The sequence below is a fragment of the Trachinotus anak genome, unplaced genomic scaffold, assembly GCF_046630095.1.
Source record: "Trachinotus anak isolate AG129_WGS33_773 ecotype Australia unplaced genomic scaffold, CSIRO_AGI_Tana_v1 ptg000009l, whole genome shotgun sequence".
In the NCBI taxonomy this organism is placed as follows: Eukaryota; Metazoa; Chordata; class Actinopteri; order Carangiformes; family Carangidae; genus Trachinotus; species Trachinotus anak.
Genome location: NW_027273860.1, coordinates 7,578,294 through 7,596,688, shown reverse-complemented (window position 1 = coordinate 7,596,688; position 18,395 = coordinate 7,578,294). Strand labels below are relative to the sequence as shown.

General features: G+C 42.9%; 1 protein-coding gene across 1 annotated transcript in view; it reads right to left on the bottom strand.

Annotated features, from left to right (window-relative positions):
- The window catches only part of LOC139625196 (collectin-12-like), a 32,793-nt gene extending 14,405 nt beyond the window's left edge, over window positions 1-18,388 (bottom strand). The window contains exons 1-2 of the mRNA XM_071484952.1: window positions 18,091-18,388; window positions 16,951-17,001 (exon numbers count right to left, since the gene is read on the bottom strand). Of these exons, the coding sequence (XP_071341053.1) occupies window positions 16,951-17,001; window positions 18,091-18,097 (58 nt within the window). The 5' untranslated portion in view covers window positions 18,098-18,388. The remainder of the gene's footprint in view (window positions 1-16,950; window positions 17,002-18,090) is intronic.
- Between the last annotated feature and the right edge of the window lie 7 nt (window positions 18,389-18,395).

The window sequence follows — 18,395 nt, the reverse complement described above, 5'->3', positions numbered from 1 at the left end:
ACACACACACACACACACACACACACACACACTCAACCCTTTCCAGTAACCAGAGTGCATTTCTACTCCAAGAGGGCAATCAGTGAATTATACCTGGCACCAAAGACTGAGAGAGTTCAAGAAAAGCTGCAGCAGTGGATGAAGTCCTCAACGGCTGGACTTCAGGAAAGTAAAGAGAAACATGAAGGGAATATCTTCTGTTACATCTTAAAGCTCTCTGCTCCAAGTTGTACATATATACACATATATACATATATACACATATATACACACACACACACACACACACACACACACACACACACACATACATACATACATATACACACACACACACACACACACACACACACACACACACACAACTTATATACTGCAGTCATTTTGAAGATGGAGAGATTTGTTTTCACAATTTCTGATTAGTTGAAGAAAGAGAGAGAGATAAAGTAATAGAGAGATGGGCTGTAAAATTAGCATTCTTTTCATCGTGTTTCTGGCCACCTGATGAATATAAGTCTTAATATTGGTTCTGTTTCACCTCTTTGCCATCTCCATCTGGCTCTTTAGTTGCTCAATGCTCCATTGTGCTGCAAATATTGTGCTGCTAATATTAAAATATGGATATGAGCTGCTGTAAAGCTGCTTTAAGTAAAATGTGATCATTTTTGACTTTGGTGCCCCCTGTGGCAGTATCTAAAAAAGAACTGTGACAAACAGCGATGCATGCTGTTTCGAAGCGGTAGTTTTTCTGCTCACAAAATCTACTGTAATGCTCTTAAAATTATTTGAAAGCTGCTGAAATAATAGGGTTTGACAAAATAATAAAAAAAATCTGTGCCAAGTGGCTTTAGGCACCTAAGCCTCAAAAATATACAAATGTGAAGTCAAGTACAGGAGTAATTACTCCTCTGATTCTCATTACATTACAGAGAGAGGAGGCAGCTGCCGACTACAACTTCAACCAACATATCTGTGCTGATTGTGAAATAAGGTTTTTCCAACCTGTAGCTGGTTGTTTCAAAAAGCAGTCATCTACCGTGCCATCTGTCCTTCATTACTCAAACAGAAATAATAGGTTTTACAAGATCTCTGATACACTGTAATCTAAGCCAAGATGTTTTACAGTCAGGAGGGAGATGATGGCCCAGTGAATGACTCATACGCAGCTCGGCTTTCTCAGTGGCATGGTGAGGTGGCCTGCACTGTTTCATGTGTGCGAGCGAGTGCACTGGTCCATGACTTTCGGTGTTTGTGCACATAAATCAGTGACGTTCAGTAACTTCTAACTGCAGCTTTAATGTTAAAAGAAAAATAACTCCTGTTAAATATTAGCAATCTGTGACGTTTGATGTAATCCAGGAGTGGTTTTAATTTACATCTTTTAGTTTACTCACTCACTCTCAGCCTGCCTTGGACACATCTAGTTCAGCTGGTGATTCCCTGTGGAAAAATTTCCTAGAGTGCTTTAGGTGTGAACTAAGGCTGGATGGTTACTCCATCTAATAACTGGCTGTAACAGTGTGGACACAATGTATACTGTCTTCCAGCATGCCCACTGTACTCACTTCAAGGCTGTACCTGCCAATGATGTAATCAGAGGAAGTGCAGAACTGGAGCCAAAGGGTTCTGAGTTCATGGGATGCCTCTGGGGCCCTGCAGGAAACTGACACCGTCCCCGCTCCATGTGTGGCCTGATTTAGGCTCCATCTCTTTTATTACATGCGATGGAAACCATGCGCCTCATCGCAGGAGACAGGCAGGCATGATGGTCAGGGTTAGATGTGAATGAAGGTGAAGTGAGAGGAGGAGTGAGGACAGGAGTGACGGGGCCCACCCTCATTCACAGGAGACGAGGAACAAAATGTTCAAAAATACAAGAGACAGTGGGGAAACAAAATGGTTTAAAAGATCTTAGAGGTGGAGAGAAAGCAGTGATGGATGAACTCTGTGTGGATGAACGCTTGTCACAATCACCCACACAGAGACAAGACTGTGATGTAAGAACTGGAAGAGAAAAAACACTGGTGCCTCTCTGACAGGATATCCCTGACTGTGCTTTGTAGCTATCACATCCAACAAAAGGCAATGTCAAATTGTGAGGCAACCAAGATTACAGCATCTAGCAGCTCTCCAAGGCTGTCTGCCACCTCGCTGTGGGGCCACAGTGGACGCAATTTGGAAATATTTCGAAAATCTGCAGAAAACATAAAATGATGCTGACAAAGCCAAACGCACACCCTGATGTCAGTGAATAAGAGGAGTGCAACATGGTAAAATGTCTGAGCTTGTAAAGAGCAACACAGCCCTGATTTTAAGGCCTTAGAAAATAGGTACAAGACATGTTTAAAGCTGCAAGGATTTGTCCACTTGGGAGACATACTGAACATCTTTATCATCTTATAAAGTTGTTATGGTGAACGTTTGCACATCCTCAGTAACATTAGCATTGATTTAGAGTTGTATTTCAGGTCAGTCCAATATTCTCTGTTTCACCTCGTAAGAGTAGTATCTGGTTCTTTGCCCTTAAATGTTACTATATTCACCAGCTAGCTGCTAACTTTGTCTGGTTGATGAGAGGGGAGTTGTGGAAACCAAAAAAATGAGCTCAAAGATGCTAAAATGTTCTGTGGAGCTGAAAGCACGAGTCACACATACGCATTTGATCCACTGATAACATGATATAACTATAAACTTTCCAAATGGGCCATGAGGAAATGTAAAAGGTTGCAGTTTTTTTGTCTTACCAAAGATTCAAATCCTGAGTGGAAAAAAGTGGTTTGTTCAAGAAAATGAACAAAGAAAAGAATCTACACCAACAGTTCTTCATCTTACGAAACACTGGTGAGACACAGAGGGCGGGCCAAACTGCCCACGCCTCATCCCACCACAACTACGTCTCACCACCTGATAGTAAAGGTGGAGAAATAAACATTGCCAAAATGCTTTTCAGATGAGCTGTGGTCAGACAGGCACGCAGGCTGCGGCAGCATCCATGGCATCTCCTGCCCCACAGCACCACCCCCTCCCACGAGCCCAGAGGCCCCACTCGACTCTGCTCAGACTCAGTTACACAAACAGGTCGTCTTTCCAGAAAACTACATCAACAATGGAGTGGAGAGCAGGAATGGACTCGCTCAGCTCAGGGATTTGGGGCCCATGGAGTGACTTGGGTTTTAGTTACAAAGCAAAACATCAGAGCTTAAGCACCTCAAACGTTGCAGCTCTCTAGTAAGTGTGTGTTTCTTTTTGTGTGTGTGTGTGTGTGTGGCCCACTGGTTAATGACCATCACATTAGCATCCAGAATTTGATAGCCTGCCTACACTCAACTACACCCTCACCTAAAAGAAGCGAGTTCTAAGTGAGAATGCAGGAAAGCAGGACTAGAAAAACAAAAGAAACACTTTATCCAAAGAAAAACAAGATCCAAAGGCTTCGAGTGTAAAAGATGCTCACAAAGAGCAGAGCTGCACAATATGTTCATACAGCTTTGGAATCAGCAGCTTATGATCTTTTAAACAAAAACACAACAGAAGAAAAAGTTGCAGGGACTCTCGGCTGTAAAGACCTGGACCAGAGTTTCTGTCTCCAAAACCTCATCTGATCGATGTCCACTCCCCAAAGGGTCAGCTCTCCCGCTGGTTGGTTCAGGTGCCAGTCAAAATGGGAAAACCACTACAAAGACCCTCAGTGCCGACTGAGTGCTGGCAAGTACTTCAAGGAAAAATAAACAGCTGAATGTAACCAGTTGAAGAAAAGCTGAAATAAAACAAATAATGTGATATTTTCCCTCTGATGAGCAGCTGGGATAATAAACCACAAAAAGGTATTTGAGGTATGACCTTCTCCGACTCTGGCAGGCTCTTTTTGTTGGTGATTTTGGAAATTCTTATGGGAAAAGACAGCATGTTGTAATGCACACGTATCCCTCTTTTTTTTTGTGTGTGTGTGTCAGCCAATCAGTGTAGCGTATTGATGCAATTCTCATAACAGCCACTGGATGTTGGCTTCAGGCTGTAGCGAAATGAGGGAAAGAAATGTTTTGTTGATTGACAGGTGTCTCAACCCATCATGCCCATCGACCAAGCTGTGGTTGATCCTCCCACTGCAGCTCATCTCTCCACTGTCCTGTTGTCGTAACAACAAAGTCCAAACTGTGCGACCACTTTGTCACCTCTGACGTTTGCAGTATGTGCAGTGTCCAAGCAAAGAGAGTCAGAGACGGATGCACAGCAGTCAGCATAAAAAAAAAAAAAAAAAAAAAAAAAAAAAAAAAAAAACACGACATAAAACATCTCCATATGCCTGCAGTGACTGAACCATGAGGATCCAGTTAAATCAGTGCGGTCATACATTTATGCATGCACACATTACAGATCCCCAGACAAACAGGAAAGTGTGATGTTTTGTGTTTGATTCTTATCTTCACTCTGGTTTGATAAAACTTTACATTGTTCTGCTTCAAACATCTAAAAAGATTCAGCAAAAAGAAAAGAGGGTTTTTCAGTCGCTGTGATGTTTCACTGTTGCACTTCATGTCCTACTAAAACAATGTCTGAAGTGTAAATGTACTGAACTGCAGTTCCTGTTCAGTTGAGGCGTCGCCAGATAAAACTTTAAAGCAGCAAAAGAGCTGTGCACATTATTGGGATATGTAACAGGAAGCTGGTCGGGGAAAATCTCCATGGGACAGTTCTTTTAAAGCCTGTGCCCACATCAGCTAAACTCATCCCCACGTTTGGCCACATCCACAACTAACTCTGCCATATGGACGCAGCACTGGTCCTTACCGACGCACGTCTTGTCTTTTTTGAAACCAGTGAAGGAACATGTTTCCTCCCTGACATATCCACTGAGGAACGACAATCTCTGCCCGAGCCAATGGTTTCTGCCCGCTGCCACTTGTACCACTTGCTGGTAATGTTGGTACAACATTATGGTCATGGTGGAGAGAGCTGCTCTGTGATTTCAGGGTTGCTTGTAATAAGAGGCTCTATCATTTAACAGTGGCTGAGAGGACATGAAGGGCTGTAAAATATGAATAGGACTGTGGTCTGTGTGTTGACAGGTGGTTGACAGTTAAAATGGTTAAAATGAAATCAGTTAAACAATTTGTAAAGTAAATAGGTATTATCATAATGAAGTGGCTGTGAGGTGTAGTTTGGGGTTATATAATCTTTATATTAAGAAATTTTACAGGTAATTTTTAATCCCCTTTATTTCAATGTGAAGCCTAGCACAGTATCAGTGTAGTATTGTTAATACTATGTAAGTAGAGAAGGAAATTTTGGAGAAAATATGCACTGCTCATAAAGTGGAAAACCTCAGAATGGAAACAAAGAAATTACAACCACTTGTGCGACTTGCCCTGCGCAATAATTCATATATAGAAGCGCAAACCACATGCAGGGTCTTCAGTTACAAAGTGATGCACTTTTCCTCCAAATGCTGACAAACCTCCAAAATCAACAAGATAAAATCCAAAAAGGAGCAGGTTAAAAGACTGATGGGATGCTCTCTGTGGTGGGTAACAATGGAAATGCCTTCTGTTGCATGCAGCATCACGGGTGTTGGGAGTTCCTTCTGGGTGGCCCAGCACATCTGTGTCAGATGCGAAGGCGTGGCATGTCAGTTTGAATGACAACAAGCCACCCTGGTCAGGAAGAAGAGGATGATTTTCTGCCAAATCCCTTTCAGACAGACACACTCCAGACATGAGGGTGGCATGATACTCTACCTCAGTCTGGGAGATGAAGCATCGAGAGGCAGGAGGAGCTGTCTGACATCTGGGTAGTGAATCACATGGAGGCAATACCATTACTGAAAGTACTAATCAACACCAGACAATGGCTTTAAAAGACACTCCACAACAATTTGTTTTGATTGATTTAAAAAGAAGCTCCTCTCTGAAGGTGAAGGAACTGAGTCTGCGCCAGGTGTCATCAAGTGATTATGCTTATTGCTCCAAACAGTGAGATCTGTTTACCAAAAAACAAGTTGGAATCAAACTACTGTGCCTTTGGGATCTTTTCCTACAGCTGCAACCAAATATTTGTGTGTGCATGATGGGATTTACTTTAGGGAACAATTTGACTCAGACGTCTTTTCAACGGTAGCATCTGACATCTTTAGAAAATGTGTCAAAAGTTTGTTTCCATCCAAACAAGAGTGATAAATGATATTAATCTGTTTGTCTGCATAGTGCAATCTTGGCTGGGACTCATACCTCAACACAAAGAGAACTAATATGTCTGTTTATGATGTGCTGCTACTGTGTATCTGCACAAAAACACTTGTGTTTTGGCAAATTACTCTGATTCTGAAGCGCTCCCATACATGGGATAGAAGCACTGAACACATGGAGTCACTGTATACAGACTATTGTGAACATGAATATTAACCCAACACTTCCCTGGATGAAGTGTTGCTGCAAAAATGGAGCACACGGGTAAATCAGGTACATGACGATTGCAAGAACAACAGAAAAGTAGTACAACCCATTCTTTTAGAAATGTTTTAAAAAACCATATGCATGCGTGTTAAGCGTTGTGCAGAGCTCTGAAAGGTGCCAGAAAATGAATTTAGTGAATTCCCTCTGTCTGCAGGCTCAGCCACACATGGAAAATGTGATAGTCATTATGCATCTGACAGGGTTCTGGAGCCGAACACCATTTCTCTCCACTTCAACTCCCTTTTGCAAACCAGGAAGCTGTAGGTTGATCTTGGCAACCCTCGCAGTTGCCCCCCCCCCCCCTCCCCCTTTCATTAACATTTTGGACTGTGAGGAACAGATTTAGTGGGTTTTATTACTGATACTAAAAGAGGAGGAATTAGAATCCCCAAATTCATTGTAAAAGTGTGCCTGTGTGTTCGGCTGCCGGAGGTGCTGGAGGGATTTTAGTGTTTGTGGACACGGGAGACTCACACACATTAAAGTATCAGTTTGTAATACTGAAGTGAGATGTTGTGTGTTATTCTAAGGCTGGACACACACATGCACTAGACACACATGCACACACACTGGAGGGAATACAAATGTAAGGTCTAATGCAGAAGCATGTTCGTTGCAGAACAAAGAGCTGCAGCTCGCCAAAGCCAAACACAAGCCACAGGAGACATTAAAGGGAACACAGGTGTCTTGGAGCACCTTCCCTCTGCTCTGCTGTTCTTTTATTTAATTACTAAATCTATGACTCAGACCCCCTGTTTGAAAACCCCCTAAAAGGCTCTTAAACAGAGGTGATGCTGAACTCCAGAAACCCTCTCCTGACATCTGCATGTGGGTCACATCAAGGACACTGGGGTTATTACAGTGTGTGAGTGCTGGAGGAGGGGGCGGGGGCTCCATGGGGCTTTGCTGCTTTTCCTCACTCTTAAAGGGGAGTCAGAAAAGTCGCTGACACTCGGATGATCACAGGCCGGCTTGAAAATAGCAACTAACTACCAGCACATGTGCTCTGGCAGCAACATCGCCGATCGACGCCTGCTCTTTGCATTCAGCGCCTGGGGTCATCTTACTGCTGTTTCATTCAGCCTAATGAACGTGCAACAGAGAGCGAAAGAGAGGGAGGGGGTGGAAAACTTGGACAAAAGTTTACAGGATCTTTCGGGACTGACTTTGATGTTAAAACCATTTGTTGTGCTGGAGTTCCTCTGCCTGCTGTCCAGTCGTGAAACGTGTATTAGAGATCACTTGCTTGAAATGACACTCCACTGATACTACATGCCTAAGTTGATTAATGAGCCCTGACAACTACCCAGCCTGGGAATCTACATTAGATGTAGTCATCTGATGCATGCTTTACAGAAAATATATTATTCTACCATAGCTGTCAAAAAATGTATTAGACTGAAGTATGAAGTCGTGTAAAATTGACAGACTCAAGTAAAAGTGCCTCAAAATTATACTTGAGTATAAGAGCTAAGTAAACGTACTTAGTTCTGTTCCATCACTGCTGCAGTCAACCTATGATGAACAGCTGAAAACTCAAGGGAAAGATGTGTGATGTGTTCATAACATTCCTCTGAGTGGCTGCCATTCCCCTTTGGCTGCCTCGGACATTTCTGTCAGATTCCAGGTTGAAAGGTTTGAATTATAACAGCGATAAGACTCTGTGAATGTCTGCGAGCTCGAGGAGTGGGGGTCTGTGACAAACTGCAGCACTATGCTAATTGTTTTCTAATTGCATTTATGTGAGCACATATGCTCTTATGTCATAAAAGGTGTGTAGATTGTGCTTCAGATAAACACTTCCAGCTGGATCTCGTACTGTTCCAGCTCCCTCTTTTCCTTTATCTACTACCATCACGCACACACTCACACGAAGCCTTATCTCCTCACAAAGAACTCCTCTCATGCTCCTCCAAAGTCATCCATCCACTTCCTGCTCTTCTCTCGCAGCCGGCTGCATCTCCTCCACCTTCTCCCACATCCTCTTTAACTCCCCTCCCACCCTCTTGCCCAGCGCCCCCCTGCTCCTCTTGTTCATTCAGCATCTTGGTGTTATCTCCCCTCCCGTCTGTCCTGTGGCATGTGACTCTCCCAAAAACTAGACATCAGGAAATCCCTCATCCCAGGTCTGCACATCATCTTATTGTTTACACCCTGAGGCCTCAGTTTTAACAGCTCACTTCAAAATCTCTGGGTGAACTCTCCTCTCTCTGCTCAGAAAAAAAATAAGACTTAAGCCTGACGTGAAACTGAGACATGCCGCTGGTTTCTGTAAGCCACTGACTTTATTTTTTTTAATCACATTATACGTCATTGTTTCTGGCTGTCTCCTTGGGAAATTTAATTTGCAGTGTTGGCTGACATTTTTCTTGCTCTCTCTCACACAAACATGCACACTTAGTTCTCCTATTTCTCCTTTTGACACCATGTTCATTTCTCCCTCCCTCTCTCTCTCTCTCTCTCTAACGTGCTTTGAGGAGTTTTTGGGTGTCTCCTGGGGCTTTTAACATACTTTAAAAGCTTTTGGGTATGAACATTAAAACCCAAAACAGAATCTCCTGTACATGATACCAGATGGCATAAAGAAGCCAAAATCAAATGCTGTGACAAAACAAAACTTTTTTTTTTTTTTTTTTAATAAAAAAAAAAAGAGATGCTGAAAGTGCAAGAAGTGCAGCAGACATTGTGACTCTCTAGGTCAAACAGAGCCAAACAGAGCAACAGCACACACGTGTGTTTATACTGAATGAGCATAATGAGTGAACTAGCAGCAGGTGAGGAGCAGCAGATCACAGATAATCACAAACAGGTGTTAAAGGGGTAGGATACATTTCAATGCGACTAAAAAAATATTTCTCTGCCTGCTTAAAAAGGCTTGAAAATTAACTTCTACCACTCTAATTGTCTTGCGTTTTCATTAAAAATACAGAACCCAGTTGTATCAGTATGCCTCCACTCTACATCTGTATCTAACATGTGAGGGAAAACCCTGTGTTAGATATTTATTTCTATATCGGAGGAGTTTTAAAATGATTTCCCCATAAAGATAACGAGTTAAAAATGAGACCACTCGGATATCAAAGCCTGTGTTTGAACACAAGCCATATTTGAGTTCCTGATCTTTACCAGGCAAACCAGACAAACTGTTTTACTGCTGGTCTGTGTCCTTTTTAGCAGCAGACTTCAGTAAGTGTTTCACCATCTCTGTCTGCTCTCTACAGCAGGTGTTTGACCTGCTGCAGGCTCAGGTCAGGTTTAGCCTTAAGTAAATCTGAGTCTGGAGCTTCCACAAGAGCTCATTTCACCACAAGGTCACTGTGAAGCAGTTTAAACATGGCTCGCCTGATTTGGCCGCTTGGATTCTGCAAAAAAAACATTTACATATTTTTAAGTCACTTTCAACTTCAACTTGTTAGCACATAGCTGTATTTGATATGGAGCAACATTAGCATTCATTTGGAATCATGTTTGTGTCCGCATGATGAATCGAAAGTAAATGTTATTTATTCCCTCTTGTTTTAGCTCTGTTTTGGTCTCTATCAAATCCTGATAAATGAGATATTTTCTTCACTGTGTTCACCATCTAGATGCTAGTCTGCTGTGCGGAGCTGTTCAGGTACAATACAGTGTGTTTTTGTATTTTTTATTTTTATTTTTTTGGTGAAACGTTTCCTGGTGACAGCAGTGAGACTGAAACAGTAAAGTTGTGAGCAATATAACCAAAACAATGAGCTGAAAGATGCTAAAACTGAGGAGAACTGCAGAGTCGGGTGATAATTTGTCCCTGATACATTTGATACATTATTAAAATGAAAAAAATCTTGATTGTCATAGCTTAAATGACATAATTCAATTTCGCTAACTGTAATTGTGAATAAGAAATGTTAAGTTGTGGACTATGAGAATCAGAAAATGCAAACATCAGCAGCATAGAGAGAAGAAGAGAGAAGAGAAGCCTAATACACGTGCACACCCACACAGATAATAAATATGTTTGCAAAGGCAGTCTCAAGGCCAAAGGAAATCTTTTGACAGTGGTATGGCAGACCGTGAAGAAATCTTTGTACATTTTAGAGAAGTATTAAGTGATCAAAATCTGCCACGCAATTTTAAGAAAGACCCGAGAGGCAGAATTTCAGAAAACCACAACACAACTCTGTGAAAAGGCCAAAGAGCCACAGCAAAGTGCATAAAAATCCTCATCAAACACCCTGACAAACACACTGCAAAGTCTCACATGACAGTTTGTATTACATGTGTCAGTGCCTGACAAACGCAGGCTAGTAATGTTAACATGACCATGTTAACCAGGATGGATGAGGTGGTGGGCGAGCTGTCATTATGAGTACAGCTAAAGGTGCTTGTGAAGCCGGGGGAGTGCTCTTTGCCAGAGAAACCCACCGGACCGGACCGAGTGCTGGCTGTGCTGACACAGCTGGTTCCAGGCACAGACACCCCAACGCCGTGCTCGGCTCCAGGAATGTTCCAGGCCATGCTGGAGAAACCATAACAAGTGCAGGAAATAGATTAGTGCACTCTGGGTTCCACACCGGCCACAAACCTCCTGAGTTCGGCCTCTCAAAACCCACATGTGTGGGAACAGCAGACACAGCAGCCAAGGGAGTAAGACCCCCATCTAGACATCAGTGTAGATCCCATGACGACCTGCGGCACGAAGCAATCAGGTCTCATTTATTTCATTACTTGCCCTGACTCCTACCTGGAGACCAACATGCAAGGCTTCCAGTAAAACCCCTCCTGAGTCCAGTATTACCATCCAGCCTCGTATGGCATGAGAGCCAGCGCAGGATGGTGATGAATGCCATTTCTGTAACTGTGAGCGCCAGTCTCTGTGGGTTTACATCAATATAAAAAGAACTGTGTGGGAGATATAACCCTTTTAACACACAGGGCCCAAAGTCTAGTTGTTCAAAGATTATTGGATGTAGTAAAACAATCACCATGTTTAATATTTTGTGGAAAATCCAGTCAATAACTGCCTGGAGTCTTTCAGCCACAGCTTTGTTTCTCCCCCGGTGATGCTCTCCAAGACCTTCCACTGCAGCCTCCTTCAGCTTCTCCTTGTTGTGAGGTCTCTCTGCTTGATATCTGGTCTTCAGCAAGTGGAGTGCAGCTCAACTGGACTGAGATCAGTCGAGGATATTCTCCCTCTTCCCCCTTAGGTTGCTTTGGTCGTATCTGTTGTCCTGATGAATGATGAAATGTCGTCCTGTGCGTTTTGAGGTATTTGGCTCAGTCTGAGCACAGGATGCTCCTGTATTCCTCTGCATTCATCCCATTGCTTCTGTCAGCAGTGGACTCAGCTATAAAGGCCAGTGTGCCAGCTCCATTGGCAGCCATACCTGCCCAAGCAATAACAGAGCCATGTTTGACAGATGAGGTGTCGGCCATGGCTCACGAGCACTTCCTTATTTTCTCTGCACGTCTCTCTTCATTTTTATTTCATCAGATCATAGGACTTTGTTCCGTGTGTTTCTAAAGTGCAGCCTGGCCTTTTGTTTCTGAGGTTTACCAGGGGTTTGCATCTTGTGGTGAATCCTCTGAGGTTCTGCTCCTGAAATCTTATCATTGAGAAGGAATCACATCTACAACCTGGAGAGCAATCTTGACTTGCTGTGCAGTCATAAAGGGGTTTTTCTTCATCATACACCAAACATTACTGAAAACTTATTATGTCTCTTGGCCGTGTTTCATTCTGATCTATTGAAGCTGTTATTTGTGGATCAACTAACTTCTTCTTCCACTGTTAAATCAACAACTTTCAAAGCAATATGGCTGCTTCAGTCTGATCCTGAATAACTAACACCCCAACCTGATGTGCACCAATAACTGTAATTGTTAAACTAATTTGTAGCTGTAATTGAAAGAAATCTGAGCTTGTCACCTTTTTAAACAGAATAATACAGCTGTGTGTCAAGAAACACAGAGTAAACCAGTAGTGGTTTCTTCAATGCGCAGTGAAGCTGGAAAAAAGCACTTATATAACAGTTAATATCATAACAGTTAATCTAAGAAAACATTTAACATCCATTTGTGTTCTACAACTGACTGCGAACCACAGTCCTGTGGACCTCCATTCCTTCACTGGTGAGCAACTGGTAAATGGGGGAGGTTTGTGTGTCAAGGTTGAACCCTACACATTTTCTACTGGGGAGATTTCAATGCAATGCTTGTCTGAGTCCATTCTTTACTGATCTCTTTTTTGCCTTTAACAAAGATGTGACACAAACTTTACAGTGACAAGGTTTTTGTCACTTGTGGGTTCACGGTTTGAGTCTGGTCAAGGGCAGCTGTTGACTGCCAGTCACCAATTATTATACCAGCACTGGAGGAGGAGTTCAGCCAAAGCTCAGGTAGGTTTTGTTATTATTCCGATGGCCTTCTTATGTCAACCCCCCCTCCTCAGAAAAACAAATATGTTTAAACCTTGAGCACTGTGGAAGTGATTCTGGCCTGGCTTCAACTTGGCAGGGAGGGAGATGGGATTACCATATGAATTCACTCAGTGCCTGTACTCGTGTGTGTGTGTGTGTGTGTGTGTGTGTGTGTGTGTGTGTGTGTGTGTGTGTGTGTGTGCATTTCCACTTGTATACAAGCGAGTGGAAAGTGTAAATATACATGATGTGTGCATGCCTTCTGGGTGACGTTTGTGTAATACAGAATCAGAAACAGTTCAGTCTGTTCAAAATGTGTGTGTGTGTGTGTGTGTGTGTGTGTGTGTGTGTTCCCATTGGGCTTTTTCCTGACCATTGGAAAGCTGACTCGTTACTTTGGATGTCAGCAAACCTACAAACACCCCCAAAGGTACCTTTAAAGATATTTCAACACATGCTCGCTGTGTTACTTGAACATGTGTGTTGATATTAGAAATTGTACTTTTTAATGCAAACCTTACTCTTTACAGCATGGCTGGAGGCACAGCTGAATTTGCTTTTGTTGGTGAATTACAGCCAAATCGGTGAGGAAACGCGGCGTCTATTTTATTACAAGTCCATTAGTGTATTTTTACAAAACTGAGATCCCTGCATCTAATCTTGGAATTTGAAGAATGGGAGGAGGGTTTTGAAAAACAACCTCCTTGGAAGATGAGGCCAACAGGCATTTCACTGCTTCTTTATCTTTCCTAATGCATTCTTCACAGTGAAAAGTCAAAGCTCCTGAGTTTTTATACCACAGCTCTGAAGCATCTTGATGAATGGAGTTCACACATGTTTTAGCCAGCTAACTTCAAATCACATATACGTCCAAAGCATATCACATATTTTAACATTGATTTCTTTGATGGAAACCATCGACTTCTAGTCATTTCAGTAAGGCTTGATAATCAACTTGCAGAGTCTTGAAACTTATTTGAAATAGACAGTGAACATTTAGATACTTCTACATTTTCCTGTGGTCATACAGTTGTAATCTTTGTGATATGTTCAAGTGCTTGAAACTACAAAATTTTCAGCGGCCTAATAGTCTGACCAAGTTCTTGTCCCAGTCTTCTGTTTGTTCGTCCATTTTTGATTTTTGATTTCTTTGCTGTTGTAGTAAGGTGCTTTTGCCCACAGCGCTTTACAGTTCTCTTTCACACAGACAAGATGCTGTTCAGCAGCTGACTTGCTCACACTGGATGTCCAAATGTGCAAAGTACCTGCAATGTGTATGTAAATGCACAAAGACAATCAAAAGCCCAGTGGTACTCTGTATGTCATTTCTTACCTGTGTTCACTTTGTAAAACCAGCAGGATTAAGTGTTCTCTGTTCCTGTGTTAAGTCATCCTTTCTTGAGCTCGCAGCTTTGACATGTCACAACAATTTAAGCACTCTCTGTCCCCGGGGAGACCGCAATGAATTAAAGCAAAACATTCAGAGAGGAAATAACTGTTTGCTTCCCCCTGAGTGCTGAGATTACAGTGCTAATAGTGGAAGAATGAGAGTTTGCGATAGTTTGCATGAATGCAGCTCTGTTGCACAATGAAGACTCTGGGGGGGAGTGGGGGCCAACCCCTGGAGCCGACCACTCCAAACAGCTGCCATGTCCCTGCGAGGACCAACAACACTCAGCTCAGAGTTCAACAGCTCTCTCTCTTCCTACTCCTCCGAATGTCAAGAGTTCATTTGAATAAAGTTAAAAGTGAGCTGGATTTGGCTCCCCTCCCCACAGCTCTCTAATCTAATCCATGAGCAGGACTCACACGCGCCCACAGAGCAGGACAAACAGGATGCCTCTACTCGGGTGACTCGGATGAAAGAGATTGTGTTTTTACACAGTTTGAATTCATCTCTGCTGGCGCTGGGTTCAACAGCGCTGTCCGCTGCCTAACATCCACTCTCATGGACCTCGGCCGAACTGTGTGTGAATGAGTCATACTGCAGCAACACCCTAAATACAGAGACACACAGGCTCCTGATCCCAAATCAATGTTGAATCAACAGAGCAGTGATGGAGCCTGAGCTCTGTCTCCAAGGAGAATAATAACGATGTGTTTGAGTGTGTGTGTGACACAGCGTTTGCCCTTTGCTGCCACTTTTTCTTTTATTTTTCCCAAAAGCGTGATGCAGTAATTGGCAAACATACTGCCTCACAAAAGTCATGAGCAACAGCTGTAGAACAAGCTGACTGCAAATCTTTCCTGCAAAAAGGTACTGGCGATGGAGAGATTGTGGATCTTTAGAAAGGCAGAAAGAGTGAAAGGAAAAAAACTTATGAAAGATACAGTAAACATGTGTAAGCATGTTACATGAGATAAGGCAAGGGGAAGGACAGAACAGACCACAGTAGAGTTGGCAGGACAGAAAAGATGGACCTAATTTTAAAGGGTCAACTCAACCAAATTATAAGAAGACATCATTTTCCACTTTATAGGATGTATTACTCATGGGAAATGTTTGTTTGGCATAAAATAGTCCCAAAACTTCCAAAACTCCAGTGAGCTGTGTTGACAGTGAGGTCTGTGGATTATCCTGAGTAATGGGGACACTTCCTCTGGAAAACATGCTGTTGCGTTTTATTTTTTCAGAATCAAAGATGTAGTTTAATGACCAGTGAATGGACATTACTGTCTGCATGAGTAGTTGCAGCAATAAATTACATTACATTACATTTACGCATTTGGCAGACGTGTTTATCCAAAGCAACGTACAAGTGAGCGACATCACTAAAGCTTCAGGGCAGTAGGACACATTGGCTTAAGATCGAAGTGCTACATCTGTTTATCAAGTGCAAGGATAGAGGTACGGGTACATAATAAGTGCTAGTTAGGCATGTTAGGATGTTAAAGGTGTAAGGAGAGGAGGCGCTCTCTGAAAAGGCGATTCCTGAAGATAGAGACAGACACCCCTGCTCTGATAGCAGTCGGTAGCTTGGAACCGAGAACGAGAACAGTCTGGACTGCGACTGCCTCGTGTGAGGGGTGGCCACGCCAGACGACATTCCTTGGAGGAACACAGCGGCTGAGATGGAGCATAAGGCAGTATGAGTGAGTTCAAGTACAGACCCAGAAGATACATAAAGTAATGCAAGACTGAGAGAGAAGAAGCTACCGAGAAGATGTCCAAAACACTGCTGTGTTCATGCTGCTTGTTCTGCAAAATTGGAGACAAAGTCACATACTTTTTTTTTATAGTTAAGTCATAACAAAGTTTAATCACTGCCTGTGTATTGAGGTGGAGGCAGAAATGTGGGAATGAGAAAGTAAAATCAAAACTATTTGCATGACTAGATATCATGTGAGCTGAGTGAGAAATTAGCTTTTTGTCTTTTGGGTGAACTGACCCTTTCAAACTTTTTAATCCTTATCATTCTGGTCTTGTTTGGATCACGACCAAGGTGCAAGTCAGCTGGGAAAACTTATACAAAATTCCTAATTCTCCAGATGGCCTTTGAGCAAATAAGAGGGAGTTCCTGGCTGCTTTCTGTGACATGCATGAGTAGACAAACCAAATGCATGTGAACTCTTGTCTGCACGAGTCGCACCACAAGAATCAGATATGCGGCGTGTTGACTACAGCTTCGGAGTTTGAGTAGCTCCACATTTTCGGGGGCCTCGGCGCGATTGTGTGAGTCAGCGTGAGCGGATAAAAGACAGAGGAGAGTTTCTGAATCTTCTTGATCTGGTGAACTCTGTCAGCAGTGGTTGGGCCTGCGGTGAGCTGGACCTCACAGACTGTCAGCCGCGTTTATGTTCAGCCCGGGAGAAGCAAAACCGTTAGTGACTGAAGCACTAATATCAGGAGAGATGAGGCTCTGACAGCCTCCTGTCTGCTCTGATATGAAAGGTAAGTTGCTTGTGTTAACTAGAGATTTTAATTGGACCTGACCCCCATAAACACAGAGGTAATTCCAGGCAACAGAGAAGAGTCAAGCCCACACACGCACCTTTTAATTCATGACATCTAATTTTCAAAACAGTAAAAGTTTTATTATTAGAGCTCCAAGCGTGCTGACCTTTCTCTCCTCCACCCTTTGAAAAAGGAAAAAAATTTCACTCACCGAACCTCTTGTATCCAAAAGACTGTACTTCCTCCTCGTCTGCAAAGTCGTCTGCGTGACATAATCAGAAACATATGACAGAAATAGGTCATACGCACGCTACTGGGGGCACAATGTGTTTAAAGCAGTCGGTAAAGACTCCACAAACAAAGTAAAACAACAGAGAGAAACACTACATGGCAGCTGCACAGAGCCAAAAGTTCATATGGTGTAAATATTAGCCTTAAATCCAGTGATTTGTGTTTAGGAGAGTGGAGGCAGCCAACAAGGCTTAATGTTGGAGATAGTGAGAGTATCATCTCTGTACTGTGTGTGTGTGTGTGTGTGTGTGCAGATAGGAGGTCCAGAGAACTGTAAAAGCCACAGGCTGCGGTTTCTCTGGGTTGTTGATAGTAAACCCTAATTACACTCTGCTACACTACACTGAAGAACATCACTGGTAATGGTGAACAGATGGGACCCAGGGGGGTGGGGTCGGGTGGGGGGCCATGGGAGACAGGGAGGGTTGAGTTGAGTGTGTGTTTGTTGGTGGGCAGTCAGAGGGGGTGAGACTAGATGAAGAGCCAGTGATGCCAAGTGGATCCGATCTGCCCGCGTGTTATTTCACCTCAGTTTCTCTTGTGAGATGATGTAAATGTTGGTTCCTACAAATACTCTGTGATTGGCAGCTTGTTTGTGTGTAAGCACAAACACAGCAGTTAGGAAGGAAACTGTGCAAACCACATGCACTACAGGTGGTGCTCAGTAGTCAACACCAAATCTTTTTCTATCACATGTTAAATTATTGTTATTTATGGGTTTGTTTGTTTTTTTTTTGTTTTTTTTTTAATAATCTGCATCTAAACCTCTCTTTTCTTCGGTGTCACAGATGAACACAGCTTCATGTGGGATTTCTCACGTTTACAGTGGGAGATTCCCTAATGGCGCAAACAAGATTTGGGCTTTTATTTCCTTCAATGGGACACAACTAAGGAGTGGGAAGGGAAAAAAAAGTATTTCACAACTTTTGCACCGCAGTAATGTAATGTCATCCAGATGTGACTCGCACACCACAAAGAAACAGACTGAATCAAGTCTGAATATGTGAATTAAAATAAAACAAACATGCATTTAACGGTCAGCTTCACGCAGGCTACGTACCTTTCATGGCGTTTTATAGCTCGTAAAGGTCAGCAGAAGAGATGAGGACCCCTGTCACTTTCTGCGCATCTCAGCATCCAGTGCAAAGGTGTAAACTTGTTCCCCTCCCACACACACACACACACACACACACTAATTCAAGAAATAATGAAACTACAGGTAAGTCTTCATGTTGAGTGTCCAGGTTAAAATCCCATGGTCTCTGCTCTGCTGCTCGCTGTGGCTCAGAGGAGTTTCTGCAGGAGTGATGTGATGTTCGCGGAGCCTTGTCCAGCAGCGCTGTCACTACTGCTGTTAAGTTACAC